The 27,534-nt window shown below is 39.8% G+C and overlaps 2 protein-coding genes and 1 pseudogene across 3 annotated transcripts in view; 2 read left to right on the top strand and 1 right to left on the bottom strand.

Moving 5' to 3' along the window:
* The window catches only part of NIBAN1 (niban apoptosis regulator 1), a 215,386-nt gene extending 200,515 nt beyond the window's left edge, over positions 1-14,871 (bottom strand). The window contains exon 1 of the mRNA XM_055319224.1: positions 14,525-14,871. Coding sequence (XP_055175199.1) covers positions 14,525-14,561 — 37 coding nt within the window. The 5' untranslated portion in view covers positions 14,562-14,871. The remainder of the gene's footprint in view (positions 1-14,524) is intronic.
* On the top strand, positions 21-483 carry LOC129505768 (ubiquitin-conjugating enzyme E2 variant 1-like; annotated as a pseudogene).
* Positions 14,872-15,008: 137 nt separating the features above from the next.
* Positions 15,009-27,534, top strand: part of RNF2 (ring finger protein 2) — a 49,070-nt gene continuing 36,544 nt past the window's right edge. The window contains exons 1-2 of one of the 2 annotated variants that reach the window (XM_055319401.1): positions 15,009-15,249; positions 22,631-22,724. The gene's annotated coding sequence lies outside the window, so the exon portion shown is untranslated. The remainder of the gene's footprint in view (positions 15,250-22,630; positions 22,725-27,534) is intronic. The other variant, XM_055319400.1, reaches the window with a different exon arrangement.

Genomic DNA, 27,534 nt, shown 5'->3' with positions numbered 1-27,534 from the left:
TTAGAATAGTGGTTAAGGATATGGATTTGGGATGCAAGGTGACAGCCACCACGGGCTTGGGAGTAAAAGTCTTGCAATTTTCGACTGTTGGAAGAACTGGAAGAAGGCCAGAAAGGAGTAGGAGGTGGCACAGTTAGCTGAGGTCTAGAAGATGATGAAGACATGACACTTCTAAGATGGACAGGGATGATTGATAATTGGGCCTCCAAGAACAATTTATGAAAACTGAATATATAGCCTTAAAATAGAATGTGGGCCTAAATACCAGAAGCACCCCCCTTTGTAAGATTTGTAACAAAAATTAATATGAATGGAGTTAATAGTTCTAATGGAGTGGTGGACCCAAGAGCCATATCAGTGCTAGTAAAATGGCAGAATTCATATAGCATCAAAGTTGTCCTGCAAGAGCTCTGGCGCCTAATGATGTCTAAAGAAAACATGAAACTCCCTCAGCTGCTCCAAGGACAGTGTTACAGCAATTAATCAAAAAGAGAAACCACAGGCCCTCTCCCCACCCCATTCGATTTAAGCAGTCACTTGCTTAAAAATGTCCACAGTAGTACGTTTTCTAGATACATCTTGTAGACCTCAAAAGTACTGGAAAGGGTGGGGGGGCAGCTCTGGTGGCTCAGCGGTTTAGCGCCGCCTTCAGCCTAGGGCATGATCCTGGAGACCCGGGATTGAGTCCCATGTCAGGCTCCCTGCATGGAGCCTGCTTCTCCCTCTGCCTGTGTCTCTGCCTCTCTCTCCTTTCTGTGTATTCTCATGAATAAATAAATAAAATCTTAAAAAAAAAAGAAAAAAAAAAGTACTGGAAAGGAAGCTCCCATTCAAAGGCAATTTATCTTAAGATACTGTAAATGATACTAATTTTTTGTCCATTTGAGATATATACTATGCTATAACAAATCATCCTGTGAAGTGTAACCACTGCCCACATAGTTAAACTTCTGGGATCAAGAAAGTATATTTAAATTGATTCCCATCATAACTGGTGGGGCACAGCTAACTCAACTGTGAAAAGACATATCACACAATCACCCTGTTGCTGATTACAGGGCCTGGGGTCTCTGCTTTCTCCCTTTCTCCTCCTGCTGGCTCCCTTCCTCCCTCCATCGACCCCTCTGTCCCTGCAATAGCCCTCCAGCTTGCAGTGGCTTGCTAGAATAGGCATCAAGGTTTCAGGTCGTAGCCTGTGGGACTACTGCTGGGTGTGCAGGGGTGCTTCAACTGCACCCCTGGTTTCTTTTTTTAAGTCTTAAATGATGCCCTCCCCCCTCCAAGCCATCATCCTTTCTCCACTTCCCATGACCATCCTCAGCCGAAGCATAGATTGTAACCCCCTCTGCTCCCCTCTGAAATTGGCCTTTGGTGAGGAATTCAGGGCTTTCCCCATATCTTCTCCCCCACCTTAATGGAGGGGTGCTGCATTTTCCTTTCTCCTCAAGTCCCTTTTTGCATCATCACCACCCAACACTTCCTTGTTTTGGCCAAAGCCATCAGGTAAGGTTGGAAAGAGTCTCTAACTTCCCTCACTTAGTTTGGAACATTTACTCACTCTCCACCAGCCTGGGAATGAATATTGGGTCCTCAGCCCTGCCACCCTCTGCTGTCATCGTCAGCTGATGCTGTTTTTTAGCTCAGGTTTTGATAAAGTGAAAAGAACAGTCACCAGGGGTACTCAGACCTGCCAGCTCTCAAAGTGCTTGGTGATAAAACTTGGAGAAATGCTATAGAAGATACTTGTAAGCACACATGATCCCTCTGAATGAACTGTTTTCTGTAATTGCTTTTGCTTTTAACAATTGAAGAAATTTTAAACAGGGTTCTTATGTGGTCATCTTACTATCCATTTGGGTCTAGTTTGGAATCTGACAATTGGAACAAAAAGAACCTTGGATTTGATGCATGCTTTGTTTTTGGTACTGCTGTGTCTCATGGTCCTCAGCAGGGATGGAGAAAAAAAACTCGGTGTGCACAGCAGATCCCCGAAATTGGCAGGCTTGACTTCCTGTCAAATTGCTGCGTTTTTCCACTTTTCTGTTCAGGACCACTAAATGCTGAGATGTGGATGCATACTGAAATAAATGCAATTCATTGTGTTCTAAAGGTTTTTTTTTTTTTTTTTAATTTAGTGTTTCTGCAAAACCACCTATTGAAGCAGCAACTATCAAGTCTGAAAAGCAAATCGATGTTTCCATTAATCTTTTTCTGGGGGATACCTTAGTTCTAAGGATTTAATATCCTGTAAGTAAAGTTGAACATAACAGTATTCCATAAGCAGCCTTATGAACTTTGTCAGACCATTGCCTGATTTTAATATAATAAAAAAAAGTGTGTGGTAAAAAACAAAAAAGGATATGGATATGCTCACCCTATTACTTGAGATGACTTAGGATAAATACTGAAATGCATTAAACCTCTATTTTCTAATCCATAAAATGGTAGTAATTATGGTAACTTCTTCATAAAGTTGGCATAAAGATTAAATGAGATGATGCTTCTAAAATACTTAGCACAGTACCTGACACATACACAATTTATGAGATTTTTGGCTATTACCATGGTTGTGAATTTACCTACAACTCTTCTTGTTTTCAGGATAAAGCTAATATTGCCAAGACTGGAAATCTATAAGAGGTGTTGTTCCATAGTGTGTAATTAAAAATGGGCCTCAAGGAAGAATTATTCCTATTCCATTTCTCTTATTGGCCTCATCACATTTGGTATGTGTCTCTGTCTCTGTCTCCTACTTGATGCTAGGTTCTTTGAGGATAGGGTCTATGTCTCTTTGAATTACTGAGTGTGGTTAATTGTAGAATCTTGCTAAGGGAGTGTGTAAATGAACATGTATGCAAATATACTTAAAAATTAATTTTACATTTTGAGTTATTTATGTGGTTTTATTTATTTATTTTTAAAGATTTTATTCATTCATTCATGAGACACACACACACACACAGAGAGAGACAGAGAGAGAGAGAGAGAGGCAGAGACACAGGCAGAGGGAGAAGCAGGCTCCATGCAGGGAGCCTGACATGGGACTCAATCCCCGGTCTCCTGGATCATGCCCAGGGCTGAAGGCAGGCACCAAACTGCTGAGCCACCCAGGGATCCCAATTTATGTGGTTTTAAGTAATCATAAGGAGTGACTTCTTTTAGCTCCCTTGAGTCTAGAAAGCAATATAGACATTATAGCTACAAATAAAAGGATAGTTAAAAATCATACATTGTTATTTGTTTACATTTCAAGGAGACCTAGTTTAGACATTTTATATTTGAGACCCCTAGTAGACATCCAAGTAGAGGGGCTGAACAGGGAGTTGGATTAAGTTTGGAGAGGTCTTTAACATTCCAGAAACTTTTAGAAATCTATAAGTCTGGGAAAATTGAGGGTAGTTAACATACGGTTAGTACTTACAGCTACATTACTGAATAGGATCACCAAGAGAGAGGATGTAAATTAAGAAGGGAAAGAGTCCTAAGATTAAACTCTGAGACATTCCAAAACGTAGAGTGTGGGGTCATGACATGAAGCCAAAGTAAGAGACTGATCTGGAGAGGATCAGAGGTCAAACAAATTTGAACCAAGAGAAAGTCAATTATCCCATGTTCAGCTCTCATTGACTCCGGCTCTTGCTCACATCTATGTTGGGAGCTTTTTACAAATTCAGTATACTATTTGGATCTATCTCTAGTTTTCCTAATTAACTCTCTGCTTCTCACAACCCTTATTCGATACTCTGTTCTGTATGTGTCTTCAGATTGGGCCCACTGAAATCTTTAGGATCTAGAGTCAAGATCAGGGCTGCCCTTTGGCCAGCCTTAGCTAACACCAGCCCTGTTGCACCTTGCCCTTATTCCTCACCTCACTTGTCATCCTCTCCTGGAAGAGACGGAAAGATAGCTCCTCTTGATGATTTGGCTTCAGACCTCCTGATTCAGCTTTCAGGTGGGTGTAATACACCTCCTCAAACTTATCCTGTGCCTCCCTTTCTTGGACTTCCTTCTTGCCTGTGTATTGTATTTTTGCTCCAGCTCCAGGCATTTGGCCACTTTAGAGAAACAACCTGTCTTTTTCAGTCAGTCTCTGACTCTATCTGCACCCTCCCGCCCCCCACTCTACTCCGACTACAATGACAGGTGCTCTTGCTGTGACCCTCTGGGTCATCTGATCCGATCTAGAAGAAAGTCAAGTCTCTTAAACCCAGTCTAATATATTGCCTAAGCTTTTTACCATATGGTGATCTCAAATAGTCTAGAAAATAAAAATTCCCTGGAGAGAGAGAGAGAGAGAGAGAGAGAGAGAGAGAGAGAGAGAATGTGTGTGTGTGTGTGTGTATACATACATACATATATATATATATATGATGGAAAATTCAAATATTTGATTCCCAACCTACAACTTATATTTGTTTCCAGTAATCACAAGCTAAATCAGCAGCAATTTCTGGAGGGAGTACTAGAAGTCTAATTAGCAAACAATACTTGATATTTCCCCTAGAGACTGTGGGATATAAATTAGGAGGAGAAGAATAGAATTCCAAGATAATTATATAGGTCCTAGAACTCTTTTAAAGGGTTGTTGCTATTTGAGGGTTCTGTAATCATTGGTTGGTCCCTGTTTAACCTAAATTCTTACTAAGTTGGGTCAGGAATGTTTAGGGGAGATCTAGTAATAAGACATCAACTCCCTGATTTTCAAGGCCACTACACAACTAGATCTCCAGAAACAAAGAATTTCCAAGTTCTAGTTTTTCTATTTGCTTTGGCTGATGATGCCTGACCTTGAACAGCTTTTTTCTTGATCCCTGTCCTTCAGTTAATAATAGGTGAATATGTATAGAAATTTCACTCACGTTTATTAGATGTTTACTTTTTACATGCATCTTTACTGCTTTTATGATAAAATGCAATGTTTTATTCCAGTGCCCCCCTTAATCCCCATCACCCATTTAGACCATCCTCTGCCCATCTCCCTCCATCAACCCTCAGTTTGTTCTGTATTGTCAAGAATCTCTTATGGTTTGCTTCCCTCTCTTTCTCTTTTTCCCTTCCCTTATGTTCATGTTTTTTTTTCCCTTAAATTCCACATATGAGTTAAATCATATGGCATTTGTCTTTCTTTGACTCCTTATATTGCTTAGCATAATACACCCTAGCTCTATCCATGTCATTGCAAATGGCAAGATTTTATTCTTTTTGATGACTAATATTTCATGTGTATATGTGGTGTATATGTATATATACACATATACACCACAAATACACATATACACACACACATATATATACACCACATCTTTTTTTTTTTTTTTTTACCACATTCTCTTTATCCATTTGTCAGTTAATGGACATTTGGGCTCTTTCCATAGTTTGGCTATTGTTGATCATGCTGCTATAAACAATGAGGTGCATATTCCCCTTTGAATCTGTATTTTTTTTTTTAAGATTTTATTTCTTTATTCATGGGAGACAGAGAGAGAGAGAGGCAGAGATATAGGCAGAGAGAGAAGCAAACTCCCTGTGGGGAGCCTGATACGGGACTCAATTCCAGGACCCTGGGATCAGGGCCTGAGCCAAAGGCAGATGCTCAACCCCCTGAGCCACCCAGGCGTCCCTGAATCTGTATTTTTGTATCCTTTGGGTAAATACCTAGTAGTGCAACTGCTGACTTGTATGGCAATTCTATTTTTAACCTTTTGGGGAACCTCCTACTGTTTCCAGAGTGGTTGCACCAGTTTGCATTCCCACCAACAGTGAGTAAGAGGGTTCCCCTTTCTCCACAACCTTGCCAACATCTGTTGTTTCCTGTGTTGTTAATTTTAGCCATTCTGACAAGTGTGTGGTGGTATCTCATCATGGTTTTGATTTTTATTTCTCTGATGATGAGTGATATTGAACAGTAGCTTTATCTCATTTTTTTAAGTTATATGATATAGTACTGTATAGAATACTAAAATTTATTTAATAAAAATATGACTTATATTCATATATTTACAAGCAATGTAAAAAAAAATATATATATATTTCTTTGCACACTTGTATGAGTACTTCTGTAAGATACATTCCTAGAACTGGATTTTTTAGGCTGAAAGACACACACATTTCAAATTTTGAGATAGAACTACCAAATTGCCCTCTTAAAAAAGTTGTGTCATTTTTCATGCACATCGTTAATGTATATAATATCTGTGTTCATAAACATAAACCAACAATTGGTATTATGATTGTTGGAACATGGTAGATAGAAAATTATACCTATTCAAATTTTCATTTTCTAAGTATTATTGTAATAGTTAAACACACTTGGTAAAATATACAAAGTAAGTATTTTTAGTGACTGCTTTTTAAAAACTATAGTTATTTTCACTGCTTAAAGGCATAACAGATGTATCTTAGGAGCAAAGCATATGTATATATATATAAATATCTATACATATACACATATATGTATATATATATACAGGCCTTAAAGTACTTGACACATCTTTTTTTTCCCGCCCCCCCCCCCACTTGACACATCAAATACACCCATTTACAGATGAGTGACATTGTCCCCTCATGCTACTTTGACTCTCATGGGTGGGTTGGGGGACATATTTGCATACAACTAATGTAGGCAAGTGCATGATGGAGAAAGATGTTAAATCTAGTTTGAGAACTAGTAAACTTTCAAGTTCTACTTGGAATAATAGATTAATGGATAGCATGTTGAGTTTTTACTCTTGGTATGAAATATTAGTACGTTTTGACAGGACTCTTCAAAATAAACATCCGAATAGGGTTCTACTTGAAAGTCCACCAATAACAAATTTTCCTGTTGGCTGATATTCTTTGGGTGGGGGAAGCTGGAACAATATCATATGACATTCCTAACATGGGCTCTCCTGATCTAAGATTGTTTTTTTTTTTTTTTAAAGATTTTATTTATTTATGATAGTCACAGAGAAAGAGAGAGAGAGAGGCAGAGACACAGGCAGAGGGAGAAGCAGGCTCCATGCAGGGAGCCCGACATGGGACTCAATCCCGGGTCTCCAAGATCACGCCCTGGGCCAAAGGCAGGCGCCAAACCACTGCGCCACCCAGGGATCCCTGATCTAAGATTGTTTCTGGAGTATTCAATACCACAGATAGCATTTTTTTTTTTTTACCTTTGATGTCATGCTTTATTTGTTCATCCACTTATTATTTGTTAAATATTTTAGTTTTATGTCCTCTCTATACCCAACATGGAGTTCAAACTCACAATCCTGAGATCAAGATCCCCCAACCAGGCCAGCCAGGCACCCCAGTGCCATGTTTCATAACTCTTTGCTTCCTTGCCTATCTCTGCATTGAACTGGAACATTGAGTCCTTGACGGGGAGCTTTAGTTACCTCTGAATCCTAGAACGTTCTCACTGTATCCCAATCCTAGATTGACATTTACCATTGAATAGCACTTTAAATAAATAGTCAGTAAAATAACTACTACAGTAAAGGAAATTATCAACTTTTCACGTGTGTGGGCCCTGCTCCCTGGGCTCCCGGGGAAGCTATGGTTTCTTTAACATTGATCAAGGTCCAAATGACTCCACCACACCTCAAAGCGTGGGCTCAGTTTCTGCCCTGACACATGCAACACCCCTAATTGGTTTTCTGTTCTTTTCCACCAACGAGCTCTGTATTTTCTGCATTTGTTGTTAAAGATGGCTCTTTTCCTTTACCATGAATGGCATAGTGTCTATAGGTTATGCTTGATATCTTCTTGCGATGCAGTTTGTATTCACTATGTGTCAGACCCCAAGCTAAAGGGGATAAGAATATGGCCAAGCCTAATTAAAGAGCAAGTCAGGAAATGAATAGGTTGGCAAATAGCTAAGAACTGGATCATGGGGAAAAAGGGACAGCTGTGTTGAGGTCAGGCCCACAGTCATCTTTTTTAAATTTTAGGAAAGGGTCAAACCAGGACAGCTAATGAATAAAGTCCAAGAGTGAAGACTAGAAGCTAAAGATGTGTAAATGTAAAGAAGTTAAGGAATTGAAACTACACTAAGAACATCAGTATTGTCTTAAAACAACTAATTAGAAGAGTGAGTGTTGGAGAGGGACACAACAGAGTAAGTTAAGTCATCCATATACCTTTAATAGGATACTATGATAAGAAGGTTCCTTTGTAGTCACCTCAATCCCACACTCCATATGTGACAGACTTCATAATTCTTTTTTTTTAAATTTTTATTTATTTATGATAGTCACAGAGAGAGTGAGAGAGGCAGAGACATAGGCAGAGGGAGAAGCAGGCTCCATGCACTGGGAGCCCGACGTGGGATTCCGGATCTCCAGGATCGCGCCCTGGGCCAAAGGCAGGTGCCAAACCGCTGCGTCACCCAGGGATCCCCCAGACTTCATAATTCTTAAGGGACAACAGTCAATTCTGATCTTATAATCATGGTCTGTGAAATTTATTTTAAAAATCAAAAAACTTTTGTATAGACTAAAATCCTTAGAAAATCTTTCTGTATGTAACACATAAAACCTTACTATTGTTAATGGGCACCTAGGTGGCTCAGTCAGTTAAGTGTCTGCCTTGGGTTCAGGTTATGATCCTAGGCTCCAGGGATCAAGCCCTACATCCTGCTCAGTGGGGAGCCTGCTTCTCCCTCTCCCTCCCTCTGCTTGTGCTCTCTCTCTTTGCCAAATAAATAAATAAAATCTTTTAAAAAATGAAAAAAACCCTCATTATTCTAGGCTGACCAGAATGGTTTTCAGATTTACCTAAATTATAACTTACTTGAATGTCTTGTTCAATGTATATTTTAATGGCTTTCTTCTGTAGAGTATAAAATGCTAATGACTCAGCAGATGGATGGATACTGCAGGGGTTTCCAGATCTTGATATAGTCTAAAATAAAACAAAATTTTCTTTGTATGGGTGGGAGTTGGCAGTTCTTTTAAATTCTTTACTAAAAACATTTCCAAGAAATATGTTAGATAAGGAATGTCTTTACCCTCCACTCTCTCATCCTACAAAAACCATTCTAGCACCATGCTTGCTTTCAGTGGGAAAAATTAAAATGTCCACCAAGGCAGTATGAGTAAGCTGTAATTTGACTTACGTATTTTGCACTCTTCAACTGTACTTCCCCACATGGATCTTCCAGCCTTTTGTTTTTCAGAGAAATTTCCATTTTAGTTCTGAATTTTAATCTTAATTATCTATTCCTTGTTCGCTTCCAGGATGATTCTTAGTGTTCCTATATCACTGCCAAAGCACAAATCTCTTCCCTTGCAGTAAACATTTTGGAAAGGAAAAAAACTTCCAAAGTTTATTAGAATGGAATAAACATTTTTCATATTAGAAAGCTTAAGCCGGTAATTATTAAACCATACCTTAACTTACATCTCAAGTGGATATCACAATATTTCACAGATATATGCTCCATTATTAACTACAAAGAAACAGTTGGCTATTTGTGTTGCATCAGAATGAAAACTTTTATTCATTCTTTTGACTTTTCAAAACATATGCCGGTTCATTATTTTAATAAAATGTACTAACAGATGTTAGGCAGAATGTGGCCACATCTGGGAGACATAAAATACTATTCCAAGTCTCCATAGGAGGGAAGTAGCAATATTGTTTAGTTCTCCCCAAAAGCCTAACTAGCCCATCTCATTTAATCTGCTTAACTCCTTCAAGTTGAATAGTTAAGAGTAGCACCAATTATTTTGGTTGCCTTGAGAATAGAAAAAGGAAAGCTAAACTAAAACACCAAGGGAAATACCACAAAACGAAATGTACTATGCTGAAATACAAATAAAACTTCACTAAAGCCTGTGGCTAGAGCTATATTTTTTCAGCTGAAGAGGTTGTAAATCTTAAGTTGCTGGCTTCCTGAATCCACCTTGAATTATAGGTCTCTTTAGGCCTTTCTACAACGTCCCTACTTTAGTTGACCCTTTCAAAGAAAGCACAACACATCTACAAGATGACAAATAAAGATTTTGGTAGAAGATATATTTTGACAACAGTATATATATAGACAGCGATTAAGTCCCAAGCTATTTCTGTCTTCTAACCTAACTTTTAATTTTATTTTGTTTTCTTAAAGCAAGTTTTCTAAGAAAACAAAAACAAGACCTGCTGGTTTTCTGTCAATGGATCAGGTTTTATACACTGTTGCACTGAACATCATCTCTAGCTTCTTAAAAATAGACCACACTGAGGATTGGAATAATACTAGTGTTGGGAGGAAGCTCTGGAGATGTTTGTCTTATATGCTTCTTACCCATTAGAAAGAAGAAAAATGCTGGAGTTCTATATGCAGCACAGAGTGGGAAGGTACACGTGGCACAAAGGAAAGTATCCCTGGATTTGAATTCAGATGACTTAGGTGTCAGCCTCAGCTCTGCCACTTATGAGCTCTATGTTTGCAAAAGCTAGTTAATCACAGAAGTCATATTTTCCTTGTCTATAAAGTAGGAATAATACGTTGGAGGGCTGATCTGAAGATTTAGTGGACTAATATTTAATATAAATGCCCCATATAAACTGTGACACATATATAGCTTATCATTAACAGGCTGCTGGTGGCCTGCAATCTTCATTTCAGAAGAGCAGACAACAATTAGATATTTGGAGTATTGTTGAAAAGAAACCCATATAGTATGTACAGGTAGGTAAAAGGTTCCCATTTCAAACACACTGCCGGGGATCCCTGGGTGGCTCAGCAGTTTAGTGCTTGCCTTTGGTCCAGGGCGTCATCCCGGAGTCTTGGGATCGAGTCCCGCATCAGGCTTTCTGCATGGAGCCTGCTTCTCCCTCTGCCTGTGTCTCTGCCTCTCTCTGTCTCTCCTGAATAAATAAAATCTTTAAAAACAACAAACAAACACACTGCCTAAATAGGGAAAGATTCTATAAGGACTAACTACAACCTTAATAGAAATTTCTGCTTGTAAGTGATAAAAGTGAAGCAAACCAAGCTCATAGGTACTGCTCTATTTCATATACACATTGGGATCAGATTCCCAGTCTCTCATTTTCTTAACATCTATTTATTGAGCATCTATTAAATATGCCAAGCGTCACACTAATCTCTAGGTATACACTTGTAGACAAGATTTTTGCTCCCAAGGAATTTATGTCCTACTCACATTAATATCTCAATTCCAAGAACTTGGCCAAGTGTTGGCACATAGTAGATGTTCAATAAAAGTTGCTTGAGCTAAACTAATCTAATTTTGTAGCATTACCATAGCAGAAAGTTGGTAAAGCTGTGAAATTTGTGATTAAAAATGATTTTTGTACTTAGTTAACCACGTGATTAATAGGGTACTACTTCTCAAGTTTTGAGAGAATGTAATCTTTTTTTTTTATAGGTAAACTCTATCCCCAACATGGGGCTCAAACTGACAACCTCAAGATAAAGAGTTGCATGCATGATCCTCCAACTGAGCCAGCCAGCTGCCACAAAAATAATCTTTTTAACTAGAGTTCATGTAGTCATCTACCTATAGTATGATACTTATATTATATAATGTTAATTTAACATTTCCTACTCAAAATATGATTTTTACTTCCAATTAGTACATTTAACATGGGAGCAGAGTATTAGAAGAATGTATTTTTAAGGGTAATATCCCTTAGGTCAGGTCAAAAAATTAGCAAAAGGAATGTAGGTTGGATATGTCAAGTCACTATGGACAGACTGATATTGATTTAATGTACAACTAAAACAAAGCAAAAGAAAATGGAAAGTCCATTCTATTTATATGATCAAGGTGAGATAGCTACAAAATGGTGGACCCTCTGTCAATCTGGTTCCTAGACTGGAAAAGAGGGACTCTGATCCTTATGAGGAAGCATAAACAAGCAATAAACTTCTGTTGTGTTAAGGCATGGAGATTTCGGAAATTTTATTACTATACTATAGGAAAATCTTTCCCGATTAATAGTCAGGGGAGGCCCACAGTACTTTCAATGCCAAGTTTCTGAGTAAGAGATAAAATAGATAATATGAGTTCCATTAATTTGTCAGTAGCGTCTTTCATATTAAGGATGCTAGCCTGAGGTCTAGCTTTTTAATCACATTTAATCCAGATATCCCATAAGTTTTCCATTTTCCCACTAATTCTCCTGTGAATCTTTTTAAGTACTATATTTAACTTTTATCCATAAAGTTCCTGTGCTTTCTACAAATGATCACTTTTTGCAACATCAATGGAATTTCTTAATCTAACCACACATCATTATCTTCACAGGCATAACTGGAGCAAAAAGTTCTGAATTATGAACACCCTTAATTGAACTGCACATGCAGTTGTCATGAATAAAGGAGGGATGGTTCTATAACTGCGCTATCTCTAGAAGGTGGACCTTTATAGGAAGGGAGAAGCAGCAGCACGCCCTCATTATAGTTCTTCCTTGACTTAGAACAAGGCTATGTCCTGATAACCTGGCAGAAGTTGAAAATATCCTAAGTCGAAATCCATTTAATACATCTAACTTGGGGGGCCGGGGGTGGGGGGGGGTGGGGGGCTCAGAGGTTTGGCGCCACCTTCAGCCCAGGGCGTGATCCTGGAGACGGGTATCCAGTCCCACTCCGGCTCCCTGCATGGAGCCTGCTTCTCCCTCTGTCTCTCTCTCTCTGTCTGTGTCTTTCATAAATAAATAAATAAATAAATAAATAAATAAAATATTAAAAAAAATAATACACCTAACTTACTGAACATAACAGCCTACCTTATATGTGCTCAGAACACAATAGCTACAGTTGGGCAAAATCCTCTAACACAAAGCCTATTTTGTAATAAAGGGAATAGCTCATATAATTGAATATTGTACTGAAAGTGAAAATCAGAATGGTTCTATAAGGGTACAAAGTGCTTGTAAGTGTATCAGTTGTTTACCCTCCTGATCAAACAGCTGACTGGAAGTTGTGGCTCACTGCTGCTGCCCAGCATCACAAGAGTGTCCCACCACAGACAGGTAGTGCAGGAAAAGATCAAAATTCAAAATTTGAAGTACAGTTTCTACTGAATAGTATCACTTTCAACCACTGTTAAGTTGAAAAGTCATACATGTAATTTGGGGACTATATGTATTTTGACTTTTTTTTTTTCATACTGGAGAAATAGCTTAACCTTGAAGGGTTTGTTTGTAGAATCTAGAATTGCTTTTCTTTCTTTTTCTTCTTTCTTTCTTTCTCTCTCTCTCTCTTTCTCTTTTTCAGTAGGAGCTCCAAGCCCGATGTGGGGCTGGAACTCACCACTGTGAGATCAAGAGTCACATGTTCAATCCACTGAGCCAGCGTTCCCAAGAATTGTCATTTCTTATGTAAGGCTATAGATAGTAGATAAAAGTTTTCAAGTCACTGAAAAAGAATAATGCGGGATCCCTGGGTGGCGCAGCGGTTTGGCGCCTGCTTTTGGCCCAGGGCGATCCTGGAGACCCGGATGGAGTCCCACCTCCGGCTCCCTGCATGGAGCCTGCTTCTCCCTCTGCCTATGTCTCTGCCTCTCTCTGTGTGTGACTATCATGAATAAACAAATAAAATCTTAAAAAAAAAAAAAGAATAATGCTCTGCTTATTTACTTTAATGGACCGTTAGGTAGGATATGTAATGTGTTGTCTTTAATATTTTAACACCTGTCCTCTTCCTTTGTACCCATCCAAAAACTCTCCACCGCAGTACTACTCAAATCCTAGCGCCTCAGGAAATCTTCCTTCAACACACCAGCTGGAGTTGATCCTCTCCTTTTCCAAAATCCTATGTAGATTCATACCATTTATCTGGCATCCCTTGGAGAGTTTTAGAAAGTTCAAAAGCTGGAGAGGACCTAAGAATCATCCAACACAATCCTCTCATTTTGCAAATGAGGAAAATTAAGTCCAAAGAAGTTAGGCAATTTATTTAAGTCACATAGTTAGAGATTCATCGGAGGCTATAAACCTAGTTTGCCCAATTCCCAGGGTGGTCCAATTTCTTTATGCCACAAATGCCTTCCTACGTACTGTCTGATTTCGTTGGTCATCTTTTCAAGAGAACAGGACATCCCACCAACGGTATATACCTTGAGGTCAGGGAACTCTTCCTCTGTTACTACTTCTTCAGTTTGCCGCTTAACTTACACGCATTTTTACATATATATATATATATATATATATTATTGTAGACTAACTGGTTGCGTTTTGGGTCGTGATTACACCTATTTAATCTATCACTTTTTTTTTTCATCTATTTATGAGAGAGAGAGAGAGAGAGAGAGAGAGAGGCGGAGACACAGGCAGAGGGAGAAGCAGGCTCCATGCAGGGAGCCCGACGCGGGACTCGATCGATCCTGGGACTCCAGAACCACGCTCTGGGCCGAAGGCAGATGCCAAACCGCTGAGCCACCCAGGGGTCCTCAGGGGTCCCTAACCCATCACTTCTTATATTCTCAAGTTGAGAGGATGATACTGGAAGGGGCCGAGGAGACAGGAATGAAATAGCAAGGTATGCCGGCCAGTAAGGGCTGACGAAAACCATCAGATTACTTACAGACGTGCAACAATGTACTTCTAGAACAGAAGGTCATTTCCCCTGGAATAACTGGATCTTGCGGGTTCACTCGGCCGGGATGGTTAAGCGGTGCCGGCTGAACGGGGAGGCAGGGTGCCGAAGTTCAGGTGAAGTTCTAGAGCGGCCTGCCTGACGAGGATGTGCACCGGCTGGGGTGGGCGTAAGGACGGGAGGCGGTCACGGAGAGCAGAACCCGGGGCCCGGGCCCCCCGCAGCCGGCCAGGGAGGCGTCCCGGGGGCACCCGGGCAGGGGCAGAAGAGCCCGAGGAGCCCCAGCGACGGCAACCGCGGCGGCGCCGTCGACATCCGGGCGTCGCCCGGGGGCCGCCGACCCCGCGGAGGGCGCCGGGGGGCGGGGCCGGCCGGCGGGGGGCGGGGCCACTCGCGCCCTCCAGGCCAGCACGAGGCGGCGCGCCCTCCCCTCGCGCCGCGGGCCTCCCCGCGCCGTGCACGTCCCCGTCCCGCGCCTCCGCCCCCTCGCTCGCTCGCTCGCTCGCTCCTTCCCGCCCTCCCCGCAGCGCCGGCCGAGCCGGCTTCCCCCTCAGTCTCTCATGAATATTGAGCGGCCCCTGTTGTATTTCCCGAGCTCCATTGCGGAAGCCGAGGCTCGCCATATTGTGCGGCGGCGCCGGCGGCCGCGGCGGCTTCTACCTGAGTCTCGGTCTGGCCGCGGCCGGCGGAGTCCCGGGCTGGGGCGGGAGCCGGTGAGTGGGGCCGGGCCGGGAGGCGAAGGGCGCGGGAGCTGCGGGCCGGGACGCGCGTCGGCTCGGCGGGGCTGCGGGCGGCTGACGGCGGCGCGGGCACCGGGGGTGTGTTGCCCGCGGCGGGGGGGTGTGAGGGGAGATGGCGCCGCCGCCGCCCCCGGCCGCTCTGGGGGCGGCGATGGCGGGGGAGGCAGCGTCTCATTGTTCCCGTTTGTTTCTTCGAGGGTCTCGGCGGAAGTGGCGGGTCCGACCTGCGGAGGACCCAGTGCGGGAAGCTCAGGGGTTGAATCCCTTCCTTGGTTGGGAACCCCTCGCCGTCGGCTCCTCAGCGCGGAGGCCGAGGCTGCGGAGCCGCCCCCCCGTCGTCGCCTGCGAGGCGAGGGCTCCCGCCCTGCGGCGCCCCTCAGGAGGCCGGCGGCGTGGAATGCGGGGTTTTTCCTCAGGGCTTCCCCGTCGCTGCCTCGGGGGTGTGTGTCTGCACCGTGGGGGTGGGGTAGGGGCGCTTTGTGCAGAAGGCCCCCTCCCCCCTCCCCCCTCCCCCTCCCCCCGCGGGCTGGAGTCGGGGTTCGCGTTTGGAGGCGCCCCTCGGCGCCCGGGGTTCCGCGTGGGCTGCGGGGGGACCCCCTCCTGGCCGAGGCGTTCCTGGAGTGCCGCCCGACTGCCCGCGAGTATCTGTTGCTGCTTTCTGAAACCGCGAGGTTGCCCCGGCGGAGTCGTGGGGGGAGGGGGTGCCTTGGTTGGCTTCTTATGGAAGCTTCGCGTTTTGAACATGGTCGTTGACGCCGAGATCTTTGGTACCGGGTGTCGCCGGGGGAGCCCTAGCTCTCGCTTGTCAAAGATACTTTTCCTCCTCGAGAGAAGAAGCCTCCTTGCTCCCAGAGATACTGTTGGTTTGAAAAAAAAAAAAAAATTGGTCTTTGAAACTTCGTTGGTTCGTTCCGATTATTTGCCCGCTAAGAGCATAATGGCTTTATGGTCTTATTATCCCCCTTTAAGCCTTTTTTTTTTTTTTTTTTTTGGTGGTGGTGGGGGGTATATACTGCATGGCTGTCAGAAAGTTGGAGAGAATGTGTGCCTTTAAGGGGTAAAGTGGTTCGAAAATGTTGGGTTTCCTTGAGGCGTGTGAAGAAATTTGTTAACTGTGAAAAGGACAGGTTTGCAATCAGCGTTTTGGGAAGACGCTTTTACTTTTAAAAATTAAAAAGTAAAAAACCACTGAGACATGGCTTTGATGTTTTAGGCTGCGAATTATGTTTAGGACTAATGTCTGAGTGCTTTGCATTACATAATCTACTTTTGATGAGTTCCAAGACGATAAGCTGGAATACTTAGTGTAATTGGTAGATAATCTACTTTCCCCACTTGCATTGGGGTATATAGTTGGATTTTTTAAGAATTTAGCGTGGTGTCAGATCAGGCTTCTTACAGTGAATGTTTGACCCTTTGATTTACGAAGAATTTAAATGGCAGCGATAAGACTTTGGTTATTCCTTTTCCCCTCTGGAATTTCAACTTGTCACAATCAACAGGTATCTCTTAAAATCTTGATTGTACATTTAACATGTTTAAAGTAAAATAATGGGTAGTTATATAAGACTCCATTTTCCAGAGATTGCACAGCAAATATGGCCCCTTTTTCTGAGGATTCTGAGTTATTTCCTTCAGGTACTCTTGTGGCATCCACCTGTAGGGTTAATTATAGTAGGTGTGAGAGAGAAATGGAGAATTTATGATGGAAAACTGCCTAGGTAGGCTAGTCTGAGTATTTTAAAAATATGCTGGGGGTCCTCAAACTTGCTACAGAGAAAAATTTCAAATTAGAGCTACTTACATTGTTTAGACAATGCAGACATTCAAAATAAGGTATTTTGAGTTTTTCTTTGCTTGTATTGAGCGCTCAAATAGCTAGTTACTAGGTTTGTGTGGATAGAAATAATGTAAAGAGCAGGTCAGCAAATAGGAATTTCGTTTTTCTATTATTGACCTTCAGTGTGTAGTGCCAGGTCTTTTTCTAATCTGATTTATTCATGGTTTGTGTTTCTATTACGTGGTCTTTGAAGTAAAGGTGATTTATGCCTAATGAATAATATATAGCCAGATGTTTTAGTGACAGTTTCATTTCTATACGTTAGCAAAGAAGCATAATTCCTTCCGGCAAGAGAAGTGAGTTAACATTAAAATGCACTTTATTAAAGCTATGGACACATTTTTAGTATGACTTAAAGCACCTCATAATTTTGTAGCAACTTATTAAATCTGGATAAACTAAACAACGCATCACAGTCTGCCATTTTTAAAAAAGGAAAAATACTGTGTGATTATGCACATTCTGCCCACATACAGATTAACACTTGGTTAATTAGTGTTGTTTATCTTTTTTTTTTTTAAGATTTTATGTATTTATTCATGAGAGACACAGAGAAAGAGAGGCAGAGACACAGGCAGAGGGAGAAGCAGGCTCCATGTAGGGAGCCTGACGTGGGACTTGATCCCCTGTCTCCAGGATCAGGCCCTGGGCTGAAGGCCACGCTCAACCACTGAGCCACCCGGGCTGCCCAGTGTTATTTATTACACATAGTGTGAAGACCTTGTCATGCGACATCATTTATTTATTTATTTCCTCATTTTTTTCCATTTCTCTGAAATGTTAGTTATGGTAACTTATTGAATATTTGTTTGCATTTAACTAAGTAGATCTCATATAATTGGGGATACAAAGGTACAATAAGATTTGCCTCGTCCATTCCTTCTCTGTAGGTCAAGATCCTGTTAAACCTCTCTTACCTTTAGTTTTCCACCTAATGTGTCAGATGGGTCCTTTGGTGTCTCTTGTAAGGAGTACAGTTCAATTTTACATGGACATACTGACTGTGGTAATAGGACTCTTGGCACATAAATAGAGGTTATGTTAGTATGTCTATATAGCATGTAGATGCTAAGGGGGAGTAGGTAGCCCATGATCCAGTTTTATGCTAATTGGAGGAACTCCAGTGAAACTGGCCATGGATTTTCAAGTTTAAAATTCTTTTCACTTCTCTTTTTGCCCAGTAGATGTTACAGGCAGCCGAAGTAGACTAATGTGTCTAGGCCTAGTGACACTCATGTTGGAAGCTCAGCACCTATGATGTTACTAAAAATTATAAGAAAGATTCCTGTTGCTTGAATGTGCTTTCTCTCATTTTGTTTAGAAATGGATTAACGGGGACGGGGTGGCTCAGCGGTTGAGCCTCTCTGTGTTTGGCTCAGGGCGTGATCCTGGGTCCAGGGATTGTGTCCCGAATTGGGCTCCCTGTGAAGAGCCTGCCTCTCTCTCTGTGCCTCTCATGAATAAATAAATAAAATATTAAAAAAAATGGATTAACAATATGTTTTCTGCTACTAAATATCTGCCATTTTGTCATAATTTAAAAAAATCAGTTTAAATACAGTCACGAAAAATCGTTTTTGTAGTTAATCTTGAATTAAATTATCTAATGAGAATATTAAGTAGCAGACCATGTGAAAACTATCGAAGCATTTTGGTCATTTATTTTCAACAGGTGTGTTGATGATTATGGGCTCTCCTGCAAGGGGGATTTCTCTTTGTTTCTATGCTATAGAGTGGAGTTGTATTTTATGAAGAGATTAGATTCTAACGTCAGTGCATAAAAAGAAAGTCACGTGGTAAAAAAAATGATGCTTGAAAAATCCTTAAGGGAGGGAGAACAATATACAAATAAGTTCAGCTCAGCTTTAGTATTGGAACAGATTCATGTTCAAAAAACCCCAGCAATCTACTGCATTTAGGGGCTGTGTTGAACAACAAAATACTTATTTATTTATTTTATTTTATTTTATTTTTTATTTTTTTAATTTTTATTTATTTATGATAGTCACACACACACACAGAGAGGCAGAGACATAGCAGAGGGAGAAGAAGGCTCCATGCACTGGGAGCCCGACGTGGGACTCGATCCCAGGTCTCCAGGATCACGCCCTGGGCCAAAGGCAGGCGCCAAACCGCTGCGCCACCCAGGGATCCCCAAAATACTTTTTAAAATATATTTTTAAAGTATATTTTTAAAAAATATTTATTTACTTTTTAAAGTAAACTATGCCCAGTGTGGGGCTTGAACTCATGGCTCCAGATCAAGAGTTGCATGCTCCACTGAATTAGCCAGGTATCCCCCAAAATGTATTTAAATATAAGAAGCACAGTCAGCATGCCATCATGCTTACATGAGGAAAAGCTTGTGGGAGCTGAGATCTTTGAAGAACAGATCAGCTTACCGGCTCATATTTTCTCTAGGATATGTGTTCTAGTGAAAGGAGGTGGTTGTGCTTGGAATATCCTGTGCTGTTTAAATATTTCTCATTTCCTTTCTTTTTTTCTTCCCAAGTTTGATAGTTTAAAACACAAAAGTTAAATGATTTTTATGATACAACTCAACAAATTTTTTTTGAAGATTTTAAGTAACATCTATACCCAACGTGGGGCTTGAACTCAAAACCCAGAGATCAAGAGTCACGTGCTCCATCTACTGAGCCAGCCAGGCACCCCTCAACATACAAATTTAAAGGGTTTTAAGTTATCTTTTATAAAATAGATTTTATCTATAGGAATAACTCCAAATTTTCTTTACTTTTCTCTTCAGTGAAGCAGCAAGATCTCTCAAAGGAGAGCAGTTGGAATCACTGTTTGACAGTGGAATAGTCCTAGTAGAGAAAACAGTAACTTCAATAAGAATTTTAAAGAGGACATTTAGTTTAGGGAGTTGGTTAAGTGGTTGTAGGAGCAAAAAGAGAACATTACAGTGTAATTGTCCTAGACTTCAGAAAAGAGACTCCATTGGCCTCCTTCTGAACCTTTGAGGAGGTCATCATTCATCTGCTTATCAGGTCCTGGAAGTACCCAAAAGTACCCAAAGAAACTGGAGACTGAAACCCATTGCTGCTGCCGGGTTGAGGGGTTGCAATTGCTGCTGCCAGGAACTGGAAGGAAGTTCTTTGACTCTTCTTGCTTTCCAGTCCTTTTATTACCTCCACTGTCAAAGCCTAATAGGGAGAGCTGTCAGAAGTCAGTGAAATACAATTGTACAGTCTCCCCCAGCACCGAAGAGCAGAATTTAGGTAGTTTTGGAGTTGAGAGACAATGAGTAAATGATCCACACAAAATTGTGTGGGTTAAAGTACAATAATTTAAATCGGGAATCTTATCCTTACATTGCTTGTTCAAAAAACACGTGCTGATTATCTTCTGTTTGCCAGTCACCATGTAAGGGATTAGGGATAGAAAAATGAATTGAACAAGATCTCTTCCTTGAGGAATTTACAGTCTAAATGGAGATGACAAGTAAACCATCTTACAGTGTGTTAAATGCAATAACAGATGAGTGATGTGCTTTGGGAACCCAAAGGACATTGCAACCTACTTGCCTCTTCTCTGCCTTGCTAAACTTAATGACTACTATTTTTATTTTGTGTCTTGATCAAATCCAACTTCATTCTCTCTACTGTGCTCAGCTCAACTCCTATGAAATCTCTTTATCTGAGATGCCTCAATTTTGTTATGTAATCATAATCGTTACTAGTTAAGCATTTCCTGTGCCTTATTGACTTAGATTGTAAAGACCATCACTTTCTCTGCACTTCTAGCCTAGCCTAGTACTGTGAACATATAAGATGTTCCAGAAATATTTATTTTTGCAGTAGGTAATGGGAATTAAAATGTTCATTATTGCTTTTGCAGACATTGTTTCTTCCTTCCAAGGTCATTAGAAAATAGTTTGAGTAGAGTGTTTGATTTTATAGATGTGAGAATTGAAAAATTAAAATAATTGGTTACCTTAAACTGTATAGTACCAGCAGCTGATCTAGAAATAGGAGTTTGGATTTTTTATTCCAGAGCCAGCAGTTTTGGTAGGGATTCATTTAATGGCTAAATAAAATCCTCTTCTACTTCTCTTACTATTTTATAATCTAATGTTCTGAAGTCTCACAGCTACTTCTGGCAGAAAGAAAAGAGGGAAGCTCTTTATTTTATTTAAAAATAAATTTAAAAATAACATGCAGTTTCTTTTTACATTGTTCTTTTTAATTACTCTTTTTTGTCTCCTTTTTTTCCCTATTTCATATATTGCTCACTACTACCTGCATTAGCTATAATGTGCAAATCGGTAGTGTTTCATTTTGACTTTTTTTTAAAATAGTGTTCTCTTTCTACCACCATACACACACTATTAAACCAACTTAAGACCAACTGATTCTTTACTTTTAAAAAGATGTATGCCTCCATGCCAGTAATTGCATTAAACCCTCATTATTTACACTATTTGCAATATAGAGTCCAATTCAGTCTGGGACTGCTATCTTGGAATTCAGCCAAATGTTTTATAAAAGGCTTTACTATATTACAGAAAGGATAGTGTTGTGTATAGTGGAAAAAGCTTCAGAATTAAAGGCAGGAGTCTTGGTTTCTAGGTCTGGTTTCACTACAAGCAAAATTATTGGCCTGTTTTGTATTAAAAAAAAAATCACCCTCACTGACCTCACAGGTTATTTGTAAAGACATAAGAGGTAGGGTAGGTAAAAGGTTTTGTAAACAGCATGTTGTAAATACATAGTGTGTAGGTAAAGAAAGAGAGACAGAGATGGATTGATCTCTGGCATGAATCTGGATTATAGTCTGTGCCTTCTTTCAAGGGAGTTTTCATATTTCAAAGTTGTTAGGGTGCAAATGGAATGTGGGAGGAGTTGTGGATGTCCTATAACCCTACTTTTCCCAAGGCTGGGTTATAATATAGTATTCTCTCCCCTTTAAATAATTGTATTTTAAGATTGTCATGCCTCATTAATTTCTTTACACCAGGGTCAAATATCTTGCTGATATCATTAGACAATAATATCCCAAACTTTACTTACACATTAGGAACAAAACTACCACTTTGTAGATTGTTTAAATGACAAGGGCCCCGGGGGAGTAGGGGAAACAGATGGTATTACAGTTTTGACTGAAAACTACCTATTGCGGTTTTGTTTTACTTACATGTTATTTTATGATATCAATTACAGAAAATAGCTGCTTTTCACGGTACACTTAGCAAAATTAGAAATTATATCTGTTCAGTTTTAATGAACTTGTCCTTTTATCGTTCATCTTAAAATTTTAATTGGCATATTTATAAAGAAAATCTGCCTCATTGATTTAGGGAAAGATGCTTTTTTCTAGCTTTTATATTTTTATGAGTTACTGTCCTCCAGGAATATTTTCTCATGTGGCTATAAAGTAGAAATATGTTGAAGACTCTTGAATACTGATATTTGAGTATTGTCTAAAATATTAAGACTCAATTTCTCTGTCCTTAATGTTTTTATAATTGATTATGTTTGTATTTAAATGTAGGTCTCATTTCCAGTTTGGGTTAACCAGTGATAACTTACCAGTGTAGCCTCCTGAAATTGTTTTTTTCCCAGAAGTCTCCGTAACTTTTGAAAAGGTAATGTTACAACTATGTGTAATATAGATAATGTGATTATCAATGCCAATTTAAATTATCTTGAAACCTTTTGAATAATCTATTGTAATAATGATTTAGGAAAATTACGACAATATTGGTGAGCCAGTGAGGAAAAAAAGATTTCATACAGCAACCTAGCTGTTTCTCATTTCTTTTCTTTTTAAAAAATTTTTATTTATTTATTTGAGTGTGAGAGAGTGTGTACACATGAGGGTGCAGGAAGGAGAGGGAGAGAGAATCTCAAGCCCATTTTGTGCTCAAGCCCCTATGTGGAGCTTGATCTCAAAACTCTGAGACCACGATGTGAGCCAAAATCTAGAGTCAGGCCCTGCGCTGAAGGCGCGCACTAAACCGCTGAGCCTCCTGGGCTGCCCCCTGACTGACATTTCTTAAATGGATTTAGTTTTAATCCATATGTTCAGTATGTTGCTTATAGTCTTTTCAAAAAACAGCTTAAGAGCTAATGGAAAAAATCAATGTTATTAAATTGTTTTTTTTTATGAAATATAATTTTAGTTGTCACTATGCACTATGTTACCTTTTTAAGTGTATTTGTTTTGGAAAATTTAAGTAGCAAGAAAAAATCATGTTTTCAATACTTCATTTTAATTGCTTTTAAATTTTGAAGTATTTCCTTTTGGAAATTTTATCTTGGTTTTTGTTTTGTTTAAAATAGAGTTTTAACTGTTTTATATTATAGACCTGAATTTATGTGCATATTTTAATTCTTTTGATATCACAAATATTTTCTATGCCATAACCAGTTTGGTAACATTTTTGACAATGGCATAATATTTCAAATGAGTATAACAATGATTGGATCCTGAGGTTCCTTTTAGCTTTGTATTTAGGTTGATGGTGGGGAGGTTCAAAATTCATTGTGACAGCCAGATGGACATAATTAATAAGCAATACCTCAATATCTTTTGTCTCCATAAGTTTACAAGAATGAATCTGTAATTGATGGCTATAGTTTGTTGCGGTATAGCTGAGGAAAACTGAGAAGGACTTAGAGAATATAGTCTCTGGTTTTTCTGTTACTAGGTTTTGGAATTCTTTTTTAGAGCAAGTGTTCTTGGCCTTCAGTTCTGAGATCTCTTAAGGGACCATTATTCTGAGATTTAGGGCATGTGTTCTTTTGTATGGTATTCCCGCCCCCGCCCCAGGTTTGAGAGTTCCTTACTTCAGATTCTCTGGGGGTGTGGATGCAAAAGTTAACAACCATGGACTTTTTTTAGAGGATTTCCTTAAAAAGTAGAGGTAGAGGGAAATCGGTATAAAAGGTGCCTACAGGGGATTCTTGGGTGGCTCAGTGGTTTAGGGCCTGCCTTAGGCCCAGGGTGTCATCCTGGAGTTCCACATTGGGCTCCCTGCATGGAGCTTTCTTCTCTCTCTGCCTGTGTCTCTGCCTCTCTCTCTGTGTCTTTCATGAATAAATAATAAAATCTTAAAAAAAAAAAAAGGTGCCTACACTCAGTGTCTTGTATTGAATTAATATCAGTTTTCTTTTTTTGTTAATTGATAATATAGAATCAATTTTGCTTAGGAGAGGATGATTTTACTACATTAGCTACTTAAGTTTTCTCATTCATTCATTCATTCTATTTTTAAGTAGTCTCCACACCCAGTGTGGGACTTGAACTCACAACCCCAAAACCATAAGTTCCATGTTCCAATGACTGAGCCAGCCAGGCACCCCAAGGTTTTATTACAGTATTTTATGGTTTTCTCTTTTTAACATTATTTTAAGCTCACATTAAGATTATCAAAGTCTAATTGCTAGTAAGTAGCTTTAAAAAATTTATTTTGATATTTACATATTTAAATATATATTTTTTTCATTGGTAATAAGGAACTCTGCCTTAATGGACATAAAATACATACATCTATATATCACCTAAAACATGCTTATCTTATAAAGAGGTTTAGATCTATATATTGACTAACTCAAAACCATGTTGATGTCCAGTATAGATGAGAAAGCAAAATTTTTGTTGCTTTCAAGAACATAAAGATTATACTACTCTTCAGATTTATCAGAGCTGTAAAACTCTTTCTATTCTAAGAGTTTCTGATTTCTTTTTCGTGTTTCTGAGATCCTGGCCTTTGAAACCCCAGGAACTATTAAGTGTAAAACTTTTTTGAAAAAAATAAATAAAATTTTTTTGATGCAAGTTACAGAAACCAAGAGATAAAGGCCAGAACAGAAGAAAGATTAAATCTGTTTATCTTTTGGAATTGTTTGGAGAGCCCAATATGAATTGAGGTCTCCTCAATCCCAGTAATCCCAGCCTGGTTGCTACTATGGAATATGTATAGGGACAGAATAGTTTTTATTTTCCTGCAAGAGAAAGTGTACCTTGTATGACAAAAGGATACCAGAGACACATTCTTAACTCCTTTATTCTTACTTGTTCTAGTCTTAAAACTGTTAAAAATCTGTGCTTATTAGTATTTTGGGAGTTGAAAAATGGAAACTCTCTCCACAAACTCTTAACAACTCTGTTATCTTTTATTTTATTTTATTTTTTAAGATTTTATTTATTTATTCATGAGAGGCACACAGAGAGAAAGAGGCAGAGACACAGGCAGAGGGAGAAGCAGGTTCCATGCAGGGAGCCAAACGTGGGACTTCATCCTGGGTCTCCAGGATCATGCCCTGGGCTGAAGGTGGCGCTAATCCGCTGAGCCACCGGGGCTGCCCTCTGTTATCTTTTAGAACATAACTTTTACAAAGCTGTAATTATAGCACAGATACAAATCAGTGGCCTCTGTCGCTTTAGCTTGCAAATGTTACTAGTCATTGAATATCGTATTAATAATTGTTATTTTTTAATGATTGAGGAAATTTCCTGATGTTAATGTTGTAGATGTCTCCTTGCCTATGGTGATGTTATAATTATTGTAGTAGTGGTGCCAGTAGTCTGGTACGGTCGTTAAGGGCATGGTCTTCTTAGACCTACATTTGAGTCATGCTTTTTTGTCTTTTTTAAAGATTTTATTTGTTTATGAGAGACGCAGAGGGAGGAGCAGACTCCTTGTGGGGAGCCTGATGTGGGACTTGATCCCAGGACCCCAGGAATTACGACCTGAGCGGAAGGCGGATGCTCAACCACTGAGCCACTCAGGGGCACCCAGGGCACCTGAGGCACCTCAGGGCCCCTGAGCCATACCTTTGATGCTTATTATTGTGGGACCTTTAAGCAAGTTGTTTATTTATTTATTTACACTTCGGCTCAATTTCCTTATTTCCTAAATGAGGAAAATAATAGTACCTACTTTATAGGGTTGTTAGGATTAAGTAAGATTTCATAGAAAATGGTAAACTCTCTAAAAGTTATCTATTAATAACATTATTTCCTAGGACTGAGATTACTGTATTTTGTATTTTTGGAAATGAATTGCCTCACGGCTTTCTGAAGGAGTGAAAAGAATATTCCATTATTCCAGTTGCTGTTAGAATGCAGTGGCATCAGCCTTCAGCTTTCTCTTTAATCTTCCTTAATCTAATTATATTCTTTTGTTATTTCCTTACCACAAATTTAATTTTTCAACAGATATGCCCTTGCCAGAAGTATAGACCTGTAGCCATATTTTCAGTGACACAAAGGAGTGTTGCTGTGATTCCCTACACAGTTACTTGTTAAAGCTAATGTGTATATTCATCAGCACTCCTTCTGGCAGGAGTCTGTATTTGATGGACATTTCTCTTCCCAGGAAAAGATAACAACCTTGCTATATACCACTTTTCAGAAGTTAACTTCTATTCTGTCATATGGGGTTTTGAACTAAAACTGAGTAGTTATTAGACTTTTTAGCTTTGTCATTTGTGATATGCTTATGTAAATTTTTAAGCTTTGCTCTATGCCTTAGTTGTGTTTGACATCTCCCTCTCCAAAATAGAGGTACTGATCTGTCTGTGCCATTAAATATGCAGGTGTTTTTTGGGGGACCAGTCGTGTGTGCTAATGACACAGCAACAGTCTACAGCCCAGTAGTAAGCTGGTTATTGCTGCCACATTAGTATGCTCCCTGGCTAGTTTCCTGTAATCTGGGGGAGAGATGTGAAATGAATTTGGTAGCCTTCCTTGTTCTTTAGGAACTCAGGATTTTTTTTTCCTCTCTGCTCAGGAAATTATCAATGTCCTTTGTGTCTCTTGGTCTTAGGGTACTGGGAGAATTAAAAGTAGTTCTAAGAATGTGACTAGTTTGTGGTATAGAGTTGGTGTGTGTTCAGGGCTGAGAACCTAGATTATGCCAAAGTCTGAGATCTAAATTACTAGTGAGTAATTTACTAGTGGTTTGGCAGTAGGTCATTATATTCAAGTAATTGGATGAAGCAGTAGACTGGAAACCTCTTAGGAAAGCAGAGGTTGAGACATCTTGAGTTGCAAAGAGTTGCAAGAGAGTTGCAAAATGTAGACTGGCAGATGAGAATCAGGAGGTGAAGTACCAATGTGAGGAATGTCTTGACCGAGGGATAGTTAAGAATTCAGGAAATCAACAAAAATGGAAGGTTCTGACCAAATGAGGCAAACAAATAAAAAATAACACGAGATAAAATACCAAACAAAATTTCCCAGATTCTAGTACCCAGGACAGTTGTTGAAAGGAAAATAAATAGCTAGTTGTTTAAAAGATGTATGCAAATAAGCCAGATGAATGTGGGGAAGTATGATATCGGCTATTTTCTTTGAGACAAGGAAAAAAAGTGCAGATAACCTTGGGTTTAACTTAGAATCCTAGATGTGTGAACAGTATGTTCCTTTTGACCTGCTTTGAAAAATGA

This window comes from Nyctereutes procyonoides, unplaced genomic scaffold, assembly GCF_905146905.1.
Source record: "Nyctereutes procyonoides isolate TBG_1078 unplaced genomic scaffold, NYPRO_anot_genome, whole genome shotgun sequence".
NCBI classification, from domain to species: Eukaryota; Metazoa; Chordata; class Mammalia; order Carnivora; family Canidae; genus Nyctereutes; species Nyctereutes procyonoides.
The sequence above is the reverse complement of the archived record's forward strand: the minus strand, read 5'-3'. Positions and strand labels throughout refer to the sequence as shown.